The following is a 24,390-nucleotide window of genomic DNA, read 5'->3' on the forward strand; positions in this document are numbered from 1 at the left end:
GGAGGAAGGGTCCCCCCCAACCCCCATGTGCCACAGCGATTCCCTATGCTCCACGACAGCCCCTCCCCCAGAGGGTGGGGCAGGATCCCTGCTCTCAGAGGCGCCTGGCAGGGCCCCCCCACCAGGCTGGCCCCCTGCTGCCATGGTAACAAGGCCTGCAGAGGCCGCAGGACCCAAGCACAATCTGCCAGAGCGCTTGTGGTGACAGGGAAGCAGGCCTCAGGGTGCTGGGCGTAGTTCATTCTAACTCAAGTGGCCCATGTGCATGAAGGGAGTTGGTGGGAGGGGGGCGGTGAGGGCACCCAGGGCACAGGGCCTTCAACCCTGCTCCACCCGACCTGCTGAATCCAGAGCTGGGGGGTCAGGACCCTTGCGTTCCAGGACATTCTTTAACACCCAAGTGTGAGGACTGCTGGTGCAGAGCAGTGCTCCACTTCCCCGAGAGCCTGGGGCCCCCAAGCCCAGGAAGAGGAGAGGCTTCTCAGGGAGGAAAGGCGGCCTGGACACCTGGACGCCAGGGATTGTGGGAGATGATCACTCCCCCAACCGTGCCCCACTCACCTCTGCAGGGAGGAAATGAGAGACAGGGACAGCAGAACAGTGGTTCCAGGTTTAATGGAGGCCGGGGAAGGTGCTGCACCGCTGCTTAGAGAGGGCCCCCAAGCAGCAGGCAGCCTGGGCCCCAGGCGGAGCATTTGCTTTTTGCAACTGAATAGAAGGAGGTGGCAAAACCAGAAACAACTCAAGGCCCTCCTGCCCCCATCCTGGACCTGGGGGGACACAGGGGGCGGCTCAGCTAACCAGGCCTTCTCTTTGGGACAGGTCACCCCCAGCCCTTGGATCTGGAAGCCCTGCGAGCCTCTCCACCCTGCGCCCTTCTGAAGTCAATTCCTAAAGGGGAGGGGAGTCTGGCAGGGAGCCCCCGGTGGTGAAGAGCCCCCCTCCCAGCCATTTTGGGATCAATAAATACTGTGTGACACGAGCAGGGAGGGGGTACCCACTGGTCAGCGGTAGCAGGGAGCAGAGTCTGCGCGCCCAGCCGCCCTGTCCCGCAGCCACCCCAGGGGGGGCGGGGGGTGTGTGTGTGGCAGGCCTGGGCCGTCCACACCCCTCATTCCGTGCGAAGGATGATGTGGATGCCAGAATCCGTGAATACGGGCCCACTCATCTCCCCCGTCCGCAGTGCAAAGGAGGCGTCTTCAAATGGCTTCTGCATCTGACCTGGGGAAGGAAGCATGAGGGATGGCAGGTGGGGGGTCAAGACCCGGGCTGCAGGCCAGGACCAGGCAGGGCAGGCAGATGGGGCTCCCACCTGCACCCCCGGGCACTCATTTGGACTCATTCGTCACGTGGTTTAGGGCCCGGTCACAGTGGCGCGTGGGGCCCAGCTGAGGGCGGCAGGGCAATTAGGGAGGCCCCGGGAAGGCTGAGGACAGCCACGAGGGATGAGGGCAGAGCTGCGGTCTCCGCTGCGCACGTAGAGACGCGTTCTAGGGGTGAACTGGTCTCCCTGCGCCAGTCCCCAGCCCCTGCCACACCGTCTGTCTCCCCTGCCTCCTGGGGCGGGCAGGCGGTCCACAGACCCTTGCTGGCTCCCCGACACCCCTCGCCCCAGCCTGGGCCCCTCCCTGATGCTCTGTAGACCCCAGGGAAGGAGTGGGAAGGAGGCGGAGGCCTGGTTCCCTCTGCTCCTCCCTTTTCCACAGCCCCAGCTGGAGAGGCCTGAACTCGGGGTTGCTGATCTGACCCCCTCCTCCCCTCATCCCTGGTTTCCCCACCCATGAGGGCGAGGCAGGGGATGCTGGGGGACATGCCCTGGGGCTCTAAGGGGCCCCAGCCTTACACCTCCAATAGGAGGAGAGGAAAATGGCAGCAAGTACCCACCTTGGTGGGCCCGTGATGGGGACAACTGAGCAGAGACACACGGATGGACTCCCCACCGCAAGAGAGAATGTCACTGGGGAGAAGGCTCTGCGGCCACCACCCCCAGAAGGGCGGCCTCTGAAGCCTGAGGGAGGGACTTTGCTGCCACCTGGTGGACTCCAAAGGCCCATGCGACAGGCGTTACCCCTCCCGATCTCCAGGTGGTGGGCGGGCGCTGGTGGGTCAGAGGGTCCTGCCGGGGTTTGGTGGTGCCCATTCCTCGCGCACCTCTGCTGAAGGCACCCAGGTCTCCCCTGGCCTTGGCGGAGCTGCAGTCGCTGAACTGTGAGGCCAGAGATTCAAAGTCCTCTTCTCCCGACTTAATCTTCTGGATGTAGCCTGCGAGGGGGACACACAGGGAGACCTCCCCGTCAGGGGTGGGGCGGGGCAGACGGTTCCAGGAAGGGCGGCACCCCACTCAGAAAGTGCCTTTCACGTGCATGCGCACCGTGACCCCATGGTGACCGCAACAGCCAGCTGGTCTCACGTCCCATCCCAATACCGCCCGCTCTGTCACTCCCCACCACACACACACTCAGCAACATACAATGAACAGAGCATGGCCTCTTCCTACCTTCACACATACTCTGAGAGAAAATCTACCCCCCAGGCCCTGCTGGGGAGGACAGCAGAAGACAGGACAGAAGTTAAAAAGGGACACTGGGACCCAGGGGTCCCCCAAGAGCCCCAGGGCAGTGGTGGAAGCCCCAGTGGAGAGTTTTCTAGAGGCTTCTAGGAGAAAGGCAGGAGGCCAACTCTGCCACAGGAGACGGCTGGGTCCTCAGCCCGTGGGCCTCAGTTGTCTCATCTGTCCAAAGTGTGAGGAAGGCCAGGGCCACTTACTGGGGCATTGTGAAGAGACCCAGCAGCGGCCTAGCCGGGGCTCGGGAAGGGACATGCGTCATTCCCACAGACTGCGCCCCAGAGACAGCAAGGTGTGTTGGTAGCGCACCAGATTCACCCCCTGTGCAGCCCAAACTGTCCCCATTGGGTACCGATTCTCCCCGGAGGGACGGGGAGGCTGGGCTGATGGGAGGGAAGGAAAAGGATGACTGAGGGGAAGGGCTCCCAGCAGAGGGCGCCAGGGGGCAGCACCGAGCACCTGTGTGACTCTCACAGACCCTGCGTGTGCGGGGTAGGAAAGGGCCGCCAGCCATTCTCCTGAGTCCAGGCAGGAGCCTCTGGAGCAAGAACCCATCCTGTCCTCCCCAGACCACCACCGGAAAGCCCCTTGCCTTGAGCTAGGCCTACGTGGCTTCCCTGACAGCCACTCTCCTGGGAGGCATTATCCCTGAGGCCCCCGGGGGGACCTGGGACCATGCACCACCCCCAGCTTAGCAATGGGACACCAGCCCACAATGGATGTGAGAGGCACCCTGTCACACCCACCGGTGGGTTTCTGAACTCCATGGTGACACCTCTACCCGATGCTCCTGTCTGACCTAAACGAGCCTGTGACACGCCTGGTACCTGAGCACCACAGGGACACTGCGGATTAATCTACCTGGTGCTCTGAGGCCCAGACACGCAGCCAGGCCATCTGCCTAATGCTCGGCTGGTGCAAACTTCACCTCGGCCCATGGGTCCCTGACTCCTGTCCGACCTCAACGTCACTCTTATCCATCTATCTCCCTGGAACGACGGTGAAGCACACCTATCACTCCCCGCCCACCCCCATCTCACCACATGTCACAGCAGCAACTGTGTGTCCCGGTATCTGATCTGCTCGGCTGCTTCCACAGCTGTCCCGGTAACCCCTGCCTCCCCCGTGTCCCTCTCGTTCTGTTCTGACTGTCCCTTTACTTCTGAGCCTCAACTGTCAGTCATTTGCCAGCAGTCCACAGTGACCCGTAGCACAGTGCCCGGCACAGACAGACACCTTGACAAATGGCACCTGCTGTCACCATTCTGTTCCCCCTTCCGTGTGGGCTGTGCCAGCCGGTGATGAGGCTGCCCCTACTTCTCTCCGACCTGCCCATCCCTGGTCCTCCTCGCCTGCACCTCGCAGTCTGCGCTGGCCGTCACTGTGATGTGCCGCCTGGTCAGGCAGGCTCTCCGGCGGATGCGACACAAGCCCCACCCTCTGTGGACTGCACGCATGCTGCACTGGCTTCTGCCGTAATGCTCTGTGGTACTCCCGACACCGCCCTGGGGCTGCCAGGTAGGTGGTGCCCCTGTGCCAGACGCATTCACGGGTGACTGCGATCTGAACCGGATGTCACTAGGATACCCCTCCTCTACCTCCTCCTCTCCCTGGATTCTGGTTGCGTCCTCAGCCTCACCTGGGCAGCACCAGGATATCTCCTCTCTCTTCTGTCTGGACCTCAGTAACACCAGCCAGAGAATCCTGAGTGCACACTGCCCCCCAGGGCACCTGCCCGCCTCCAGGTACCTTGGGGGGCACTGCTGCACATGCCCAGCACTTGGGGAGTCGGGCCCAGCCCTGAACCCTGTACAAGCACCCCCCTGCTGCATCCTCCAGCAGCTGGAGCTGTGGGCACAGTGGCAGGGAACCCCCGAGACTAGGTGGCCTGGCCAAGGTGTGCACACAGTGCATGTGTGCATGCAACAGCAGCCTAAAGACTGAATAAAAGCCAAGCTTTTGTCCCCCATAGTTTTTTGTTTGTTTGTTTTTTGGGGGTTTATTTGGCCAGCCGCATGGCTTGTGGGGTCTTAGTTCACTGGGCCCCTGGCAGTGAAAGCGGAGTCCTAACCAAATGCCAAAGAATTCCCATGTCCCCCGTAGTTCATAGCACCCAAATCTTCCTCTGAGCAGCCAACTCTCTCAGAAAATATTCTGCTTGGATGGGAGCCTGAAATGATTTTGTTTAAAGAAACAACGCTTCCTTCCTGAGCTTCCCTTTCAAAAGCTGGCCTTCAGGGGTCTGGCCACAAGTCAAGATGCAAGGCTACCTTCAGAACCCCCTGTGTCCCCTCAGCTCAGTCTTACACCCCCACGGTGTCCCGCCCAGTCTTGCCCCCCCCACACACCCCCACCTCTCAGCCTTTGCTTAACCTTTGTTTAATCGTCTCTTCCCACCGGAAGCTCATCTGCGGTCCTCTGGTCTCACCCAGCAGTCTCCCTAAGGCCCCACTAGGCGAGGTGCCTCCCTGGGCCCTGCATTTACCCCTTTCCTGTTTGTGCGTCTGTTGCCGCCTCACACGGGGAGGACAGGGACCAGGTCGGCCTTGCTCACTGCTGTGTTCCCAGCTCCCCGTGCTGTGCACTGAACAGGTGTTCACTAATGTTGAAGGAATTCGTGAATAAATGAGACAGAAACAGGTCACGGGGAAGGAGAGAGAGGGATCCACCACTGGGTTCTGTAGACGGTAATGCTGGAATCTCATGCCTTTTTTCTGTGAACCTCAGGCTCAAATGCTACAGAGGAGGCAAGAAAGGAAGTGCAAACCAGACACCCTGGGCTGTTCCCAGCAATGCCCTGCCTCACCCGACCGGCAACACCCCTACCCAGACAGCGTCCATCGAACCCTCACCTGACAGGGCAGCTGAGGCAGAGCAGGGTGGACTGGGACCCCAACTACTGTGTTCGGATCCCAGCTCTACCGATCCTGAGCCTGCAACCCTGGTACGTGATTTCGTCTCTTGGAGCTTCACTTGCCTGGTCTGTAAAATGGGCTAATTATCAGCTCTGACCTTGGAGGGCTGCTGTGAAGGGTAAAGGAATTACTGTCAGAACAGTGCCTGGTGCAGAGTGAGCCCCTGAAAATTACTAGCTGTCAGTCCATAAATAATACGGGTTGAATGTTTATGTCCCTCTAGAATTCATATATTGAAGCCCTAACCCTCCAATGTGATGATATTTGGACATAGGGCCTTTGCTGAAGTAATTAAGGTTAAGTCATAAGGGAGGGGCCCTGATCTGAAAGGATTAGTGTCCTTTTAAGAAGAGACACCAAAAAGCTCTCTCTCTTTTTCCCCACTGCATGCACTGAGGTAAGGCCTTGTGAGCACACAAAAGGTGGCTGTCTGCAAGCCAAGGAGAGAGGCCTCAGAAGAAAACAAACCTGTTGACACCTTGATCTTGGACTTGCGGCCTCCAGAACTGTGAGAAATAAATGTCTGTCTAAGCCACCTAGCCTATGGTATTATGTCATAGCAGCCTGAGCTGCACCATAATTATTTCAGGGAAAGTGAGTGAACAAACGGACTGGTCTCTGACTCTAAAAAGGTTTAGACGGGACCTCCCTGGAGGTTCAGTGGTTAAGACGCTGCGCTTCCAATGCAGGGCATGTGGGTTCTACCCCTGGTCGGTGAACTAAGATCCCACATGCTGCACAGCACGACCAGAAAAAAAAAAAAGGTTTAGAGACAAACTAGGGAAGGGGCCTGGACAGGGAAAAAGGTGACAGGATTAGGTCTGCCTTCCTTCAAGGCCCAAATCCCAGCAGGGGGTGCCTAGAGAGGCCAGAGACCCAGCCTAAAACCAGCAGGCTAGAAGGGAGCCACCCACCTTGGGTGGGGACACTGGGCCAAAGGTGCTCACTGACCCTCAGGCCCTGGGCACAGTTACATGTAGGGGGACTGCTGCTCACATCAGGGCCTCCCTGGGACCCTCAGGCCCTGGGCATATGGGGATGGAGGGGTGGGAGTAGGCAGGGAGGACTTCTCCATGGCCTGGCTTCCTTACACAAGGACACTGGCAATGACAGGCAGCCGGTCCCCAGATCCCTGACAAGCCTGTGGCCGCAGCCCAGCAGCTGCAGAGGAGCCAGCACTTGGAAAAGGAGCCTCAGCAGAAAATGTGGACGCACTGCCGGCAGCCTGTCCCCTTGGGGCAACCGGGGAGCACAGGACCTAAAAGCAAACTGACGGACCCAGGCTGCCAGCTGCAGAGTGTGCCGCCCAAATCCTGATCTCTTTATCACCTGGAACAAGCCCATGACGAGAACAGGGGAGAGGGGAACAACATCCACTTTCATGAAAGAGAAAACCAAGCCCAGGCGCCCAAAGCTTGCTGATGTGGCATACGAGTGTTTGGTTACCGAGTGCACCATGGCCCGGGCCATCTCACTGCACCCTCGTAATGACCCCCGAGGGGGCCTGCCTCAGCCCCATCTCAGGACACTGAATAAAACCACAGCCAAGGTCACTGGAGGGTCTGCACGCTAAACCCACCAGGCCTCCCACGTCCTGGCCCAGAGCTCCACCCATGGGCCATGGGGAAGCAGCAGGGAGCTCTTGGTAGGCAGAAGCCTTGTCCAGACCATGGTGCCCACCACACACTCCTAAATGACTGGGGTCGAGGCTCTGCTGTGTAGACAGGAAGCGTCTGACACTGAGCCCATTGCTCTGCTGAGCATTCAGCTGCTGGCTGGCCCCTGGATCTTCATGGCCATCCTGTCCCCATCCTACAGATGAGGCAACTGAGGCTCTGAGAGTAAAGACACTTGCTTGAAGCTACACCGCTGGCACCGAGATCCATCTCTGTGTGACTCCAGGGCTGGGCCACACTGGTTCTGACCTTATCCCACCCCTGCCCCTCTAATCCATCACCCCGTCCTCCCAATTCTGCCTCCTAAATCTCTCTAGAATCTACTCTACCTGCTTCCTACCTGCCCCAAGTTCAAGTCACAGCGTTTCTAGTTGCAATTCCTCCCACAGCTTCCACCAGGCCCTCTGGCACAGGCAGGCACGTCGGACCCCTGCTAACACTCCCGAGTGTGCACTGACTTAAGGCTAGGCCCCAGGGCCCAGCTGCTTACTGGGCACACCCCCAGACACCCCTTCCCAAGACCCAGGCTGACCTCAGCACACCCAGGCTCCCACTGCAGTGTGAGCCCCACCAGACACATCCCTGTCCATTCTAGAGATGGGATGGGGGGCATCCTCACCTGCCACTCCCAGGCAGTCCCCAGGGCCCAACAGCTTTCCTTCCACGTGATGCTCAGATACCCCCATGTCCACCTGCCATCTCTGGCCAGGACTGTCGCAAGGGCTTCTGTCTCTGGCCTGCTGCTCTGCTGAATCCAGGTCCTCTCACGGTTGCCTTGCCAACGTCTCTTCCTCAGACCCTCGGATTTAGTGAGTCTCTACCCAGACTGTGCCTCTTCCCAACCCCCTCAACTAGCGACGGCACCTCCTCTGCTCAACCTCCAAGTGCCCATCACCTCTTGCTCGCTCTCATGTGGTTCGGAAGCCTCAGAACAGGGACCCCTCTAGGAGCTAGGAGGACCCAAGAGGTCATCTCGTGATTCCTCTGGGTTTCCTGCCACGTCCTCTTCCCCTGGGGCCGCCAGACCCCACTCATTGCTCACAGCTCACCGCTGGTCCAGCCAGCCTGGGCCCTGGGCCTTCTGGCTTTCTTGGTGCGTCACCTTCCAGCCACATGGCTCTTTCCTAAAAGCCAGTGCCACAGGGCCCCCCTCCCAGTCACACATGGCCATGTGTTTCCGGCTGTCTCTGGGAAAGGACCCAAACTCTTGGCCTCACTCTGGACCGTCCTCCACCTGGCTGGGACCTGCCCTTGAGGGGTCTCATCCCTCTTCAGTCCCCTGCACAGCCTTCCCCCGAGTCCTACCTACAGCCCAGCCACAGGCCTTCATTTCTGTTGCTTCCTCTGCCAGGGATCCTTCTCGCTTCCTCCTGATTCAGGAAACCAGGCTGCAAGCGCTGCCGTAGGCCAGGCTTTGTGTTGGGTGGCAAGAATACAGTGGGGAAAGAGACAGATCCAGTCCCTGCCCTCACGGAGCTCAGGAGGTGAGCTCTTTGAATCCGCCTTCAAGATTCTGTGCAAGAACTTGGCTCTGCTCTACAAGGCTGGGAGGTAGGAGGCTAAGAGGTGCCATTTATCAGGTGCCAGACACTGTATGGGGGGTGTAGGTGTGGGTACAGGTGTGTTTAAGTAATATCCCATGGGTCAGGGACTTCCCTGGTGGCGCAGTGGTTAAGAATCCACCTGCCAATGCAAGGGACACAGGTTTGATCCCTGGTCCGGGAAGATCCCACACGCCGCAGAGCAACTAAGCCCGTGCGCCACAACTACTGAGCCCGTGTGCCACACCTACTGAAGCCCGTGCAACTAGAGCCTGTGCTCCGCAACAAGAGAAGCCACCCGCGCGCCGCAACGAAGAGTAGCCTCTGCTCGCTGCAACTAGAGAAAGTCCACGTGCGGCAATGAAGACCCAACGCAACCAGAAATAAATAAATAACTAAAAAAAATAAAATAAAATCCCACCGGCCAAGTACCAGACCAGTGATGTCATAGCAAAACAACAGCCAATTTGGACTGATTATGCCAGGGCTGTGCTAATAACAACCATCATAATAGCCACCAGCAATTACAGAACATTTACTAGATGCCAAGGCTGTTATTCATGCTTTACTGCATTAGGGCAGAGTCTTCTCAAGTACCCTATGCAATGGGTCCTATTATCATAACGCTAATTTTACAAGTGAAAAGATCGAGGCTCTGAGATGTTAAGTAACATGCTCAAGGTCACACAGCCAGGACCTGGCAGAGCTGGAGGGGCACTCAGGCTATTTGGGCATGGGAGAGAGATGGGTTATGTGGGGTTGGAGGGCCCAGGATCTCTGGTGAGAGAGGCTGAGTGGATGATGAAACCACACGTGTGATCCAGACCAGCACTGTCCAACAGAACTTCCTGCAAGGATGGAAACATTCTCTATCTGTGCTGTCCGAGACGGCAGCCACTAGCCACATATGGCTACTGAACAGTATGCCCAGTGTGACTGAGGACCCAATCTTTAATATAACTTAAATTTAATTAATTTAAATGGAAATAAACACATGTAGGTAGTGGTGGCCACACTGGACAGCTCTAGACCAGGGTGCTGCGAACTATGTCCCACGGGTCAAATCCTGCTGTTTTTGTAAATAAAGTTTTATTGGCACACAGCCACACCCATCTGTTTACATATCATCTATGGCTGCTATGGAGTTACCAAGCAGAGCTGTCAGAGACTGTATGGCCTAAAAAACCTAAAATATTTACCATCTGGCCTTTTCAGAAAAAGTTTGCCTACCAACTGCTGTTCTAGACTGTGGAGGAAACACAGAACAGAATGAGAAACAGCCTCCTCCTTCAGGGCAGAGTTAATTCACCGACTCTGCCTTTCCAACCTCCCCCCTGACCCATCCATACATGTGCCCCAGGACCCTGCTTGATGATACCTCAAGGAGAGCTCCCACTAAACGAGGACCCACTATGTGCCACGCACTTTCTCATCTCACTGAGTTTTCACGATGGCCCTTGGAGGCAGGTATATGATGATGCCCATTTTACAGAGGTGAAAACTGAGTCTCAAGTTGAGAATGTCAACTTGTGAATGTCCCAAAGTCAAGGAGCTTATAGTGGCATGGCTACCACCTGAACCCAGGTCTGCCAGCCCCAAGGTTGGGTCCTCCCCACCTACCCTGGCTCACCCTCAAATACCAGCTGGAGGGGAAAAAGAGAGGCAGCCGTGAGAGGCAGGCTTGTGTCATGTACAGGCACTTTCAGGTCTGTCAAGGCCACAGCTGACAGCTGAGCAAGCTGGGGTAGAGGGTCTGGCATGATTTCTACAAGGCCCAGTCTGGCCCCTGGGGAGAGGGACCTGCCACCCGATCCCCAGACCCTGTCTCCACCTCTGCTCACCATTGATCAGCTCCAGAGCCTCCTCCTTGGTCCGGGTGATCTTCTCCTGCCGCCAGGACGAGGGCCGCCGTGACTGGCTGTGCTTGACCAGCAGGTGTGAGCAGCGGACCCTGGCGGGCTCCCCTTGTCCATTTTTGCCGCCGCCAGTGCTATTGCCACTCGGCCGCTCCCACTGGCTGGCGTTAGTGATGTGATTGAAGTAGTACACCCGGCCTGGAAGAGGGGGGAGTGGAATTCAGCTGGGACCTGCTCAGAGGACACCACCGTGAGGCCGTGATAAGGGACTGGCCAATGAGATGCCTCCATTCAGCCAACCCACTGCTGTCCACCAGTGCCACCAGGCCTTAGCGAGCTAACATTCTAGATGGGGGCAGACAGACACCAAACAAGCAATAAAACCACGTTATAACTTCAGTCATTCATAACTTCAAGGGGGAAAATAACCCCAGGTGAGGAAGAAAGGTTCCAAGCGTGCACTCAGCAGCCAGACCGCCCGTTCAAATCTGCCACTCTGCCACTCACTCACTGTATGATCAACCTTCCCTGGGCCTCGGTTTTCTCACCTGTAAAATGGAGATAACAGCAATACCCGCCTGAAGGGTTGCTGTATGAGTTCATACCTGTAACGTGCTTAGGATAGCACCTGGCACACATTAGGAGTGTGGTAGCAACTATTATGTCCATTTTATAGACCACAAAACTAAGCAACATTTCCTGGGTGTTGACTTTCCTCCAGGCACATACGGGGGAGGCAGGAACTGTACCCATGTGCGTCAGACACAAAAGCTCTGCTCTTTTCCCCTACCCAGTGTGCTCTGCTGCAGAACTGGGGGCCAGCGTTACTGGGGCCAGATGTTACCCAGAGACTAAGGAGCATGGAGTGAGGGCCGCAAACAAGAAGCTTGAAGTAGGACCCAGTAGAGATAGGGTGTCATTCCAGGGGCGGAGAGTTTGCCTGGGTTTCGTGGAGGACTTGTGCTCACCAATGTGAAGGGATGGATGTCACCCACGGGGAACACTGTTAGGGTTGAACTGGGAAGAAATGGAGGGAGTGGGGGCCCAGAATTGGGCAGAGCATCAGCTTTAGGCTGCAGGTCACAGCCACAGGCCAGGGCTGCAGCAGGGTGGGTGACAGCTGAGCCACTGACTGCCTCTAAAACCTTGGCAATGGGCTCCATCTCCCTGAACCTCAGTTTTCTCATCTGAAAAGTGGGGGTGAGGTGAGAGAATAAGGACATCAAACCTCATGGGGTTAATGTGGAGAGTTGATGATGATGTATGCAAAGTGCTCACCAGAGCTCCTGGCGTTCAATAAATCGGAATTCTTACTGCGACTGTGAGCTCTGGTCCAGCGGAGCGAAACACTGGACCTCAGTGTATCTCAGTGGTTTGCAGTAACAAGGGCAGGGGGCTGTGGAGTCAGACTGACTGGATTCTAACCCAGCCCCCACCCCCTGAAATGAATGACCTTGAGCGAGTTCCTTCAGTTTTCTGGCCTCAGTTTCCTGACCTGCAAAATGGGAGTAATAATAACTACCTACCTTCCAGAATTGCAGCCATTCAGAGAAAGAAAACACCTAAAACGCTTCGCACAGTGCTTGGCACTGAGATAAACGTGCCCTATTATTGACATTATTATTGGGGGAAAAGGCTTAAATCGGGTCCTGGACCACGGGGGGATGTTCTCAGGCAGAATACCACCGGGCGGATATCGCAAACTCAGAATTAGGTATGGATGGCAGCAGGCATGTTAGCAGTAAGAGGTTGTGGACCCGAGGCCGAGCAACCCTGGGGCCCCGCCCTGAGCATGGGGTTGGGGTGTCCTCCCCCAGGGGTGCCCCCTGGGCCCAGCGGGGTGCAAAGACCTTCTCCCCGGACGTCAAGTGCATTAGGCCGAAAGAAAGGTGTCGGTCAGATCGACAGGGCCAGGGCCATCGCCTGAGGGAGTGCCGAGGGATCACCGTCCCCCTACCACCCGGGCAGTGCGAAGGGCCTCTCCGGCCCCGCCCCTTGTCTCAGTTTCCTCAGGGTTCCCCACTCCTCAGGCTCGCAGCCCCCACGGGGTGAGCCGGGCCGTCACCCTGGGACGACGCGGAGGAGCCAAGACCCCACGGCAATCGAGCGGCGGCCCCGCGCCCGAGGGGCGAGCTCGAGCCCTGCTTCCGCGGGCCCTCGCGGCCCCGCCCCAGCCCCGACCCCCACGGCACCTGAGCTGCGGCTCATGCGCTTCTCCCAGCCGGGCGGCAGCTTCTCCTCGTCCGCCATCTTCCCTCCTGCCGCAGAGCCCGCTCCGCCTCCGCCGCACCGCCCCTGCCGCCCGCGCCTGCCCACCGCCGCTGCCGATTGGCTGGGCCCGCCCCGCACCGGGGCCTAGCGACGACATTCATTGGGTGCTCCAACTGTCCGAACGGGCTCTCTGGCTTCCTATTGGGCAGAAGCGGGGGTGGGCGGGACCTCCCACGGTTTTACCTGGGCCCCGCCCCCGGTCGGCCCCACCCAGGCCCCGCCCTCCTCCAGGCCCCGCCCTCCTCCTTTCCTCGGCCCCTAAGTGGTGGGAAAGGGACAGGAGCCCTCCTTGTCAACGCCCTTTGCCGAGCTTCAAAGAAGTCCTCACCTCTCCTTTGCGTCCTTCGCCGCAGAGCTCATCCGATTGGCTACTGCAGCAGCAATTCCCGCCTTCCTAAGCCGTACCCGGAGGGCCGCAGCTCCCCATGCGGAAGTGTCTGGTTTGTGTGGAGGTAACTGCAGCAGAGAAGGCTCTTGGCAGAGGCTGCGCTGCCTTTGCTGTTGCCATAGCAACGCAGTTACCTTGGTGATGAACAGATAGGAACCCAGTAGCCTAAATTTGGCTCCTCCATCCTCCCTCTTCCCACCTGTTTCCTCCAGATGTCCAAAGCTAGCCCACCTCCTTTTAATTTTTTGTGCAAGTCTCTTTCCCTATGCTACTGACCCATGACCCAAGCACCTTACACTTCCGTTGGAGTCTACTTTACTTCACCTATTTCCTCCCAGTCTGGCTTCTGCCTCCGTCCTGGGTAACTAGTGGGTGTTGGCATTGCCATTCAGATGGGACAACATGGGAGGCGCGGGTGGGAGGATGATGAGCTCAGTTTGAGTCAATTTATTTTTTAATTTATTTTTTATTTAAGTATAGTTGAATGAGTCAATTTAAAATTAAGTCTGTGGCACTCGTGGGACACTGAGAAGGTGGTTGGAGACCTAGGGCTGGAGATAGACATGGGAGTCAAGACACCAACAGGGAAGAGTTCAACTACAGTTCATCTATAGCATAGACCCTTACATAACCGTTAAAAAGAATGAGGTGTAATGACATGAAACACAGGGAAACGTGTTATGACAAATTATAGAGGCAGGATGGGAGTTGAAGGTTAAGAGCACTCAGGAGGCAGATTGCTTTGAGTTCAAAGCCTGGCTCTACCATTTGCTATGACCTTGAACAAATTACTTAACTTCTGTACTTCAGCTTCTCCATCTGCAAAATGAGGGTAAGAAAAATACATATCTCATAAATACCTTTGATGTAAAGATTAAATGAGGTAATCTATATAAAGCACTCAAAAACAATGTCTGGTCCATAGCAAGGATATGTGTTGCTGGGTGAAAAAAAAAGCAAGTCACAGTACAGTGTGGCAATTATAGTATGTATGAAAGCATAACAAAACCAAAAAAAAAATCAACAAAAAATAATTTAATTATGTGTATTATTAGAGTATGTATAATTATCTCAATTGTGTAAAAACTAGAGTTTTATATCACAGAAAATTTCTGGATTTATTCAAATATGTTAATGACTAACACTGGTGATTCAGGTGAAGGAAGAAATGGGAACTAAGTTCTAATATAACATTTTGATTCTTTTTTACAAGCATATATGAGCACAGTAGTAATAATACTTTTTAAAAGATAATTTTAGGTAGACTTAGGGCACAGCTGCAAAAGTAGTATAGTTTTCAATGTCCTTCACCCAGCCTTCCCTTATATTAGCATCTTACATAATAGAACAGAGGCTCTCAACTAGGGGTGATTTTGCTCCCCAAGGGACATTTTGCAATGTTTAAGACATTTTTGATTGTCACAAATGGAGGAAAGGAGATGCTACTCGCATTTAGTGGGTAGAGGCTGAGTATGTTACTGAACATCCTACAATGCACAAAGAATTATCCACCCAAAATGTCAACAGTGCCAAAACTTGAGAAATTCTGCCACAGAATAATGATCAAAACTAAGAAATCAACATTGGTACAATACTATTAACTAAACTAGACTTTAAAAGAATTTCCCCAGTTTTCCCACTAATATCCCTTTTATGTTTCAGGATCTACATTGTCATGTCTCCTTGGTCTCTTCCAAAATATGTCAATTTCTAGGTCTTTCCTTGTCTTTCATGCTCTTGATACTTTTGTAGAGTAGAATGTCTCTCATTCTGATGTTTGGTCATGATGGGGTTTGTCTGGTATTTTCTCATGATTAGATTGAGGGTATACATTGTTGAGAGGGATACCACAGAGATGATATGCCCTTCTCAGTGCATCATACTGGGTGATCAATGATGTTTCAATGTATTACTGATAGTATTAGGGTTTCAACTGCTGCATAACAAATTACCCCGCAATTTAGTGGATTAACATTTGCCATCTCAGTTTCCAGTACAGTTTAGCTGGTGTCAGCAAGGGTGTCTGTGGTCTTATCTGAAGGCTTAACTGGATAGGATCTGCTTCCAAGCTCCCTCCTATGGCTGCTAGCACGATTTAGTTGCTAACAGGATACTGGACTGAGGACCACAAGTTCTTCACTGGCTATTGGCTGGGGGTCGGTAAGGCAGCTCACAACCTGGCATCTAGCTTTCATCAATGAGCAAGAGAGCAAGCAAGATAGAAACCAGTCTCTTCACAACCCAATCTCAGAAGTGATATACCATCACTTATGCCATATGCTGTTTGTCAGAAGTTAGATCTACCCTATACTCAAGAGGAGGGGATCACACAAGGGTATGAATACATGAGATCATTAGGGGCCATCTTAGAAGCTGCCTCTCAGTTGCGATGTTTTTGATCACTTGGTTAGGGCAGTATCTGAACTATTTTCCCCTGTGTAATGAATAACTACTTTTGGGAGAGATAGTTTTCAGACTGTGCAAATATCCTACTTCTGCTTAAACTTTTGCCCACCAATTTTAGCATCTATTAGTGCATCTTGCCAACAGCAATTATTACTACGGTGATGCAAGGGTGGGTGATTTCTTATTTCTCTCTTTCCTTCTACAACTAACTGAAATCCTTTTGTAATGAAGAGTTGTCCCTTTCCACCCACTCATTTACATATTCAGTTATTTATTTATATGAGCATGGGCTCAGGACATTTAATTCTTTGGGTTAGAATCCAATACTATTGTTATTTTGTTGCTCAAGTTGTTCCAGATTTGGCCACTGAGAGCTTTTTCACAGGTTGGCCTCTGTGCCCTTTCGACATGCTTCCATCCTTTTTATTTGAGTACTTCTTACCTTCTGGTACACAAATTTTGGGGGTTTGTATTTTAAGCAGACAGATAAGGAGGATACTGACCTATAAGAACAGGAAAATACAGGCTCAGCTTGTACTTTCCCTGCCCTAGCTCTGGAATCAATTACTTCTCCTCCCCCCCACCCCCACTCCAAATTACTTCTCCCAGAAGCCCTGGTTCCTTTTATTGGAGAATATTATTTAGAAACCAAGATCTGGCTGCTGGGTGTGCTCACTGATACTGGGGTGTCACGGCTTCTGGTCCCCCTAAGTGGGTAAAGGAAATATATGGATATATGCACATGTCTATATTTCTACATGTGTCTGTAAACATATTAAACAAAAACCATGAGTCCACATTGATAACTCCCAACTCTAATCCAGCCCCACAGGGTTTATTCTACCCAACCCCTTCCACTGTACCCTCTCCTAGTTTTATTTGTAAATTCTTTCTCCAGCAGCAAGAAACCTGGCTCTAATTATATACAATATATTATCCAACCCTGTGTGTGTATACATGTACTAGTTTCAGATTTGCTAAATTATACCACTGTGAGGAACCTAGTTACCAACTAAAGTACAGTGTTTGTGTATAATTGTTTTTTCTTTATCCTTACAGTATTAAATCAAATTACTTTTTCAAGGTTATTTAGGTCAGCTCCTTTCTCCTCTAACCCCTTTGGTGGGGTCATGTGATTCATTTGTAATACAGGCAGATTTATTTGACAGCCTGCATTCCATCTTTCTCCCTATGTCCTGGTTGGCAAATGCTGAGTCCTGCATCCACCACTACAGTTCCAGACATAGCAGTTCCATCACCACAAAAATCCCTGCATACTGCCTTTTTATGTAAAAAAAAAAAAAAAAAAAGCAAACAAAAATCAATAAAAATACTAATTAAAAAGAATGAAACAGATAATTTATATAGAAAGAAGTAAAGCATAAAAAAGCAAACCGCTGAATGGTATGCAAATATTACAAAATATATAATTATTCCAATTGTATAAAAACTATAGGTTATATTTCAGAAAATTTCTGGATTCACTCAAATGTTAATTATTGCCACTGTCAGTGGGGATATTATAAAAATAAGAAATTTTTTTTTTTTTTTTTTTTTTTTGCGATATGCGGGCCTCTCACTGCCGTGGCCTCTCCCACTGTGGAGCACAGGCTCCGGACGCGCAGGCCCAGCGGCCATGGCCCACAGGCCCAGCCGCTCCGCGGCATGTGGGATCCTCCCGGACCGGGTCACGAACCCGCGTCCCCCGCATCGGCAGGCAGACTCTCAACCACTGCGCCACCAGGGAAGCCCAGAAACAATTTTTAACAAAACATTTGGATTTTTTCTACAAGCAGTTATTGGCACAGTCTTTTTTTTTTTTTTTTTTTTTTTTTTTTGTGGTAGGCGGGCCTCTCCCGTTGCAGGGCACAGGCTCTGGATGCGCAGGCTCAGCGGCCATGGATCACAGGGCCTAGCCACTCCGCGGCATGTGGGATTTTTCCCAGACCGGGGCACGAACCCGTGTCTCCTGCATCGGCAGGTGGACTCTCAACCACTGCGCCACCAGGGAAGCCCCTTGGCACAGTCTTTTGAAAAATAAAACTGAAGTTTATATAAATGCATTGAGAAAGGCCTGACCTCAGGAGAGAGAATGGGGCCAGGAGTGGGGTCTTACTTTTAGCCTGTACTTTTCTATGCTGATTTGAAAACAAGGACTCACCTTGTCAAGGCTGTCATGAAATTAAAAAAAAAATTGGGGGGGGGTTGTTCTTTAAGCAGACAGGTAAGGAGAATACTGACCTATAAGAGCAGGGGTACCAGAAAACAGAGATTTCTAACTTGTCAGGAGGAAGTGGAGTCCTAGGGACAGGAGGGAAGCCAAGGGAGCAGGTAGGGAGGTGGCCAATGGAGACCAAGGTGAGACCATCACCCCAGGCAGCCAGCAGGTCTGCATCCCAAGAAGCTTGGTGTCAAAAGGCAGGCAGAAGCCTGGATGGAGCAGTGAGCTAGACTTGAACATGGTTATATCCTGAGGAGGATCAGCCAAGTCAACACACAGAGAGGGGAGAAGGGATGGAGCAAGGTTCTAGGTGAAACTCTCAAAGCAGCTCCAGAATGTGGCTCTGGGAAAGGACAAGGCCAAGGTTGACCCCAGGATCTGTGGCCAGGGGAACAGAAATGGAGTGTTTGGGGTCCTGTCTACTCAAACCTGAGGGAAGAAGGCAGGAGACAGCTAATAATGCTAGGCATCCTGCTGTTTTAACTCCATTATCTCATCATTATCTCATGGAAATGTGACTGTCATCATGGTTCCCCTTTTTAGAGGAAGAAACTGATGATCAGAGAGGCTGACTCCTCCAAATTCCACTGCTAATGATCAAAATTCAAACCCAGTTGGTCTGACTGTTGAGGCTGGGTTCTTCTTATAGCCTATGCCACACTGTTTTACTCTGTCCATAAGGATTTCATAAGTGTTAAGAACTGTGGCTGCTTAATCATGCTTTATCTCATCTCCACTTCACAACCCACCACTGAAGTAAACATGGTCGGTTCCAGTTTGGATAAGAAAATGAAGGTTAAGGGAGATTAAGTAACTTGCCCAGGGTCACGGTTGGTGGCAGAGCTGGGATTCCACCCATAGTCTCTCTGAATCTAAACCTGTATTCCTAACTACTACATCTACTGTCCTTACCCAGAGGTTCCTTGGTCCATTAGGATGACAATAATCCCAGGATCTCTTGACCTTCAGAGACACATGGCTAGCCCCAGAGCTCTGGTCTTCCATTCAGGCTCCCAGTCTACTGGCTCCCTCATTGATCCAATCTTGAACTCTTATTGAGCAGCTGGGTACTGAGAATATAGTGACGACCAGATGCCAACCCTCCCCTCAAGAGACAGCCCTCACTCAAAGATGACAACAGTGAATGAAGCAGCCTCGAAGTTTTTATTAACATGAGTTTTCAAAAACAAGCATCCATATTAGTGAGGGGGGCGAGGGTGGGGGAAGAGGGAAGGACAGGGAGAAGGAATTCTGCTCTATTGGTAATAAAGCTCCAGGTTCATCCCATCGTGGATTTCATCTGAAGTACAGGTGTTAAGGAATCCTCGCTGTGGGCTCCATCCCCACCCCTCCCATCTGTCACAGTTGGGTCAGGGTGGCCACATTTTAATTTGGATCATTTTAATTTGAAAAGAATCCAAACTTTTTAAAAAGTTCATGTTCCTCTGGCACAACAAACATGCCCGAGTCTCCCTCCACTCTGACCTCCCGTAACCAATTCAAGTGGAGCTCAGTAATAAATACTTTGACTGAAAAGTGTCAAAGTCTTACAAGCCGAGTCAAATCAAAACATTTCACCAACCACCCTCCTCCCCCAACAAAATAATTACATGGCTCCCATTTTCTAAATACTTAGCATGTGCCACATATTAAGTTAAACACATTATGTGCATAATCTCATATAGACTCCAGTATTGAACAAAGAGAATCAAGTCTGGGTATGTAGACCCTTCCTCAAGAAGTCAAAGGATACAGTCCCCCAGAGATACGTGGTCCTTAAAAATCGTGTACCTGCGGGATAAAAACTTTTCAGGAAAAAGCCTAAGGAGGCTCTTCAGCCTGGAGGCAAGCTGAGGAAGTTCTGCCTAAGCAAAGGGCTGGCTGCAGCCCTCCCCTAACCAGAAACTTCTGGCCTGCTCCTGTCCAGCCCCCAGCTCTACCCCTGTACTCACCACTTCTTCAATACGATCTTGTTCCAACGGGTGCCAGTTTGGGCTGCAATCAGCTTCTTAAGGTCCCCGATGGTGTCATCAGTACTGGACGCAGAGGAATTAAGGAAAATGGAAGGGGTAGATAGAACGCGACGAGGACATTTCCAGGAGTGAATGCACTCTGCCAGGACCCCATTCCCGCCCCCACCCCTGCCCCCGGGTTTAACTAAAATCACCCTACAACATGGACTGAGTTGCCTGCCTCATTCATGTCAAGCACCCTCCGGAAGCCACCGCCTCTCGGCCGCCAGTGGATACTTGCACTTAACGCGGACCTTCTTCCCCAGACGGTCGTTGCAAACAACCTCGATCATCCTGGCTGGAGCTACACGGGGCGGGGATAGAGGCAAAAGAATCAGGACTTCAGGGGTCCCTCAGGCCCCAAGGCACCCGGTTATTGAGACTTAATGTTCACGCCCCCCTCAATCCCCCAGATCGGACTCTTCCTGGGCCCCAAGTCCCGTGTCCCAGGACCTCGGACCCCACGGCGACCGCGGACTCCAGGCAGCAGCGCGCTCTACCCGCCGTCCCGGCCCAGTCCCATTTCAGGTAGCCTGAAGGCCGAGCCTCGCCTCTCGCAGGCGGGCGGATCCTCGATGGCCGGGTCCCATCAACTTTCCCCTACTCCGGACCTCTCCACCTGGCCCCCTCACCTCGAATCTCCTGGAACCAGCAGACGCCACACGAAGCTCGCTCGAAGGCAGAGCCCCAGCCAGCGGTGACGCTAAGAACCGGAAGCGGAAGTGCGCAACCGAAAGCTCCTCCCCCCGCCCCTCCCAGTGTCTGTCAACACCCCGCGGAGTTCGCAGCCCCGGGCCGGATGTGGGCTTGCGGTTCCCAGGAGCAGCTTTGGGGTCCCGAGCCTGAGTAGAGGGACACATGTGGACGGAGCGTGGAGCCGAATGAGGGTCCCGGCGGAGGGGGGGGGCGTGGAGAGTCAGAGGTCATGAACCGGCGCCCAGCCGTTTGGATGCAGTTAGTTGAAGGCTTTTCGCTGTGCCGAGACGCCGTCTGGTGTGGCATCTCGGGGGGCGGGGATTACCTCTCGTTCCTGAGCCTGACGGAGCCTTTAACTGCAGCTTTAGGGCTTTGGGGAGCCTGGGTCAAGTCCTGCGGGCATCCCGTCCGCCCCCCTGCCTTCATTCAGGGCTGGGCCTCGGAAGCGTTTTGCTCACCCCTCCCCTCTGCTTATCTCGCCTGCCCCCAGGGACATCTTGGGTGCAGACTTCAGTCGATAAGTGAAGGAGCCTCCTGATCCTGGCCTGGATACCAGCACTTACCAGAATGGAGTTCACGTTGCACGCCTACCTGCAACACTGACGAGGAAGCCGGAAACTGCACAACTGCAAAATATCTCAGGTCTGTATCTTCAAGGAAGGTCGCTCCCGCCCTACAGGGGGCACTGTGTAGCAGTTCCCAACCTTGCCTTTCAGCGCCAAAGCAGCCCCTGAACTGGTCTGGTTCCCCAGAGCTGGTGGGACAGAGAACACCCCTCCCTAAGTCCAACCTGCCAATGGAACTGACTCTTGAACTGTTCCTTCTCAGCAGACAGGATTCTCCTAGTTTGGTGAGCCTAAAAGGATTCACTCTGAAAAGGGGCCACCACTTCTTTTTTTTTTTTTTTAATTTATTTTTGGCTGCGTTGGGTCTTCGTTGCTGCGCGTGGGCTTTCTCTAGTTGCCCCGAGCAGGGGCAACTCTTCATTGCGGTGCGTGGGCTCCTCATTGTGGTGGCTTCTCTTGTTGCGGAGCACGGGGGCTCTAGGTGCGCGGGCTTCAGTAGTTGTGGCACATGGGCTCAGTAGTTGTGGCGCACAGGCTTAGCTGCTCCGCGGCGTGTGGGATCTTCCCGGACCAGGGCTCGAACCCGTGTCCCCTGCATTGGCAGGCGGATTCTCAACCACTGCGCCACCAGGGAAGCCGCGGGGCCACCACTTCTGATTCACCCAATCCACCTTCTCAAACTAGGATATGAGATTAGGTGGAAGACATGAGATGCTTTCTTGGGGAAAGGGAGGGTGCTCTGTGACCCTGTTGGGGCCGTCCTGCCTTAGGGAACTGGCCCAAGGAGTCCCACCTCAAACACTAGACTCAGGGGCCTTCCTGCCTCAGGACTTTGATCCGTTATTTCTCCGACCCCTGCAGAATCCCTCTGAGTGGGCTTGAGAGGGCAGGGAATCTGAATGGAAAGCTTATTCAGATTGGAGACACAGGCTTTGGATCCAGACAGATGAGTCAGAACCCCTTAATATTAAGCTGTGTGATCACAACTCTTCCCCTCTCTGATTCTCATCTTCCTCATCTATGAATGGGGAGAGCAATCCCCACCCTAGGATTGTAGTAAGAATCGGTCTTGGACCAGCCCCTGACAGTCCTCTTGCAGAAGAACAGATGGGGCAAGAGAGGGAGATGGGAAGGTCAAGGGTGAGCTTGAGGGGACTAATGTGCCCGAGGAAGTTTGGAAGGAGCACATCTTTGCATTCACATAGAAATACTAGGACACACCAGATGTTGATGGTGTTTACCACTAGACGGTGGAATTGCTGTGTCTCATGTTCCTCTTTTTGGTGCTTTTGGTGTTTTCCCAGATTACCTACAATGAACATATGTTACTTTTGTAATCAGAAGAAAAAGTAAATGTTATTTTTTTAAAACAAGAAGTTCTATTTTTTCAATGTTTGATTCAAAGATAACTAGGGAATTCCCTGGTGGTCCAGTGGTTAGGACTCTGCGCTTTCACTGCCGAGGGCCCGGGTTCAGTCCGTGCCCAGGGAACTAAGATCCCAGAAGCTGTGTGGTGCAGCCAAAAAAAACCCCCCAAATTTTAAAAAAAATTTTTAAAAAGGGGGAGCTAAGGCACAGGATGGTGATGCTGAGTTATGGGCTGGGGGGGGATTGGAAAGGGGTGAGGAGTGCTGCTGAAAGGGGAGGAATATAAAGTCTGGGATTGTTGGGGACTTGGGCTCCATGGGCAGTAGTGGGGATCTAGTGGGGGGCTGCCAGCTCCAACTGGGCTAAGGCATCCTGAGGAAGTGGAGGGGATGGGCAATGGGAAGTCCCAGGACTAGGCTGCCACTGCTGCATGGACTGTTTCCTCCAGAGTCAGGTGGGAGGGGGAAAGGCCTCAGGAGATAGGACACCTCACCTTAGAGACCTCTCTCCACATCCTGGTAAATACCATTCGGCGCTTCCCATGAAGGGACTCAGTGCCTGCCCATTGAGGGGCCAGGACAGCCCCATCCTCCCGTCTAGGCAGCCGAAGGACCTGCTGTTAGAGCTGCTCTTGTGAGGAGGTAGGTGCTTCCCAGGAGGGAGAGTTCTGGGTCCGAACTCAAGGAGCAAGCTGGGCAGGGCCCCTCTGCCCCTTAACACCTAAGTTTCTGACCCAGAGGAAGGAGCTTATACTTGGGGATTCCCATCCCTCCACTCCTGTATGCTTGATGGGGAGGAGATGGTTCTTAGGAAACCCCTGTAACCGAGCTGGGGTCAGGGACACCTGCGTTCCGCTGAACTTAAAGGTTCACCAGAGGGGAAATAATCTTAGAGGTGGAGAGAGTTGCTCAGGAGGTCCCTTCCCCCAACATCTCAGCCTGTCAGCAGGCCTTGGAGATGCAGCAGTGTCCAAGGCCGACCTGCCACCCCAGAATTCAGTCTGATACAGGAGGAAGACAAGTAAAGAAGAAGACAAGTGAAGAGGTCCTTGCAATACAGTGTGACACAGGTGCTGTGAAGGGGAAGCCCAAGGCGCTGGGAGCAGAGGAGTCATTGCCCCTGCATGCTGGCCTGGGCTTTGCAGAGGGAACCGGAGAGCACTGTGTTAGAAGCCCACGCTCTGGCATCAGAAAAATCTGGGCTTGTGGGCCTGGCAAGCGACTTGACCTCTGTGTGATTCTTGTGGTCTTTTCTTCCACAGTAGTAAAATGGTTGCCAGAGCATGAAGCATTTTTTTCTGTACTCTTGTCTGAGGAAAAATATCAAAGGGGTTGGATTTAGTAATAAACATTTGGAACTTTCTTGCACATGGTAAAAATTCAAGCAGTACAAAAGTATTACATACGGCAGCATATTTTAAGTTGTGTCAAAGGGCAGAAATGAATGACTTAGTTTTCATACAGGCCTTTATATATAAAATGAAACACAATAAATATATATATATATATATATATATATCCAATGAGATCAAACAATACACTGTTCTCTACACCTTTTGCTTTTAAAAGACAACAATATCCTAGCGATTGTTCCAAACAGCACAGAAAGACCTACCTCATTCTTTCTGACAATTTTGAGATCCTAGAAGTGGAATTATTGGGCCCTACAGGGGCTGCAATCTGATATTGCCAAACTGTCTTTAAAGATTTTGCATCAATTCTTCCCCATCTGCAGTGGTTGAGAAGGTCTATTTCCTCACACCAAGGCTAGTGTGGGTATTTTCTGGCTTCCTCATCTTAATCTGATAGGTGAATACCACAGTGTTTTACTTTTTATTTATTTATGGATAAGTGAAAGCATACAGATTTTTAAGCTTTATTCAGATATAGTTGATATACAAAATTGCAC

General features: G+C 52.9%; 2 protein-coding genes across 3 annotated transcripts; both read right to left on the bottom strand.

The window, feature by feature from the left end:
* Positions 1-599: 599 nt before the first annotated feature.
* On the bottom strand, positions 600-12,854 carry PIN1 (peptidylprolyl cis/trans isomerase, NIMA-interacting 1). Its single transcript, XM_081232262.1, has 4 exons — positions 12,747-12,854; positions 10,540-10,752; positions 2,152-2,262; positions 600-1,221 (listed from the first exon to the last, which is right to left on the bottom strand). Exons 1-4 carry the CDS (start codon positions 12,802-12,804, stop codon positions 1,112-1,114), a joined length of 492 nt encoding a protein of 163 aa, XP_081088388.1. The 5' UTR covers positions 12,805-12,854; the 3' UTR covers positions 600-1,111.
* A 6,131-nt stretch (positions 12,855-18,985) lies between these two features.
* UBL5 (ubiquitin like 5) lies at positions 18,986-21,203 on the bottom strand. 2 transcript variants are annotated; one of them, XM_081232254.1, is made up of 5 exons: positions 21,112-21,203; positions 20,090-20,156; positions 19,793-19,876; positions 19,594-19,631; positions 18,986-19,140 (listed from the first exon to the last, which is right to left on the bottom strand). In XM_081232254.1, the coding sequence occupies exons 2-5, from the start codon at positions 20,143-20,145 to the stop codon at positions 19,097-19,099; spliced, it is 222 nt and encodes a 73-aa protein (XP_081088380.1). In that variant the 5' UTR covers positions 20,146-20,156; positions 21,112-21,203; the 3' UTR covers positions 18,986-19,096. The 2 variants fall into 2 exon arrangements, with proteins under 2 accessions (XP_081088380.1, XP_081088381.1); XM_081232255.1 differs by lacking the exon at positions 21,112-21,203 and adding an exon at positions 20,485-20,585.
* Between the last annotated feature and the right edge of the window lie 3,187 nt (positions 21,204-24,390).

The sequence above is a fragment of the Mesoplodon bidens genome (genome assembly GCF_964165515.1).
Source record: "Mesoplodon bidens genome assembly, chromosome: 4".
In the NCBI taxonomy this organism is placed as follows: domain Eukaryota; kingdom Metazoa; phylum Chordata; class Mammalia; order Artiodactyla; family Ziphiidae; genus Mesoplodon; species Mesoplodon bidens.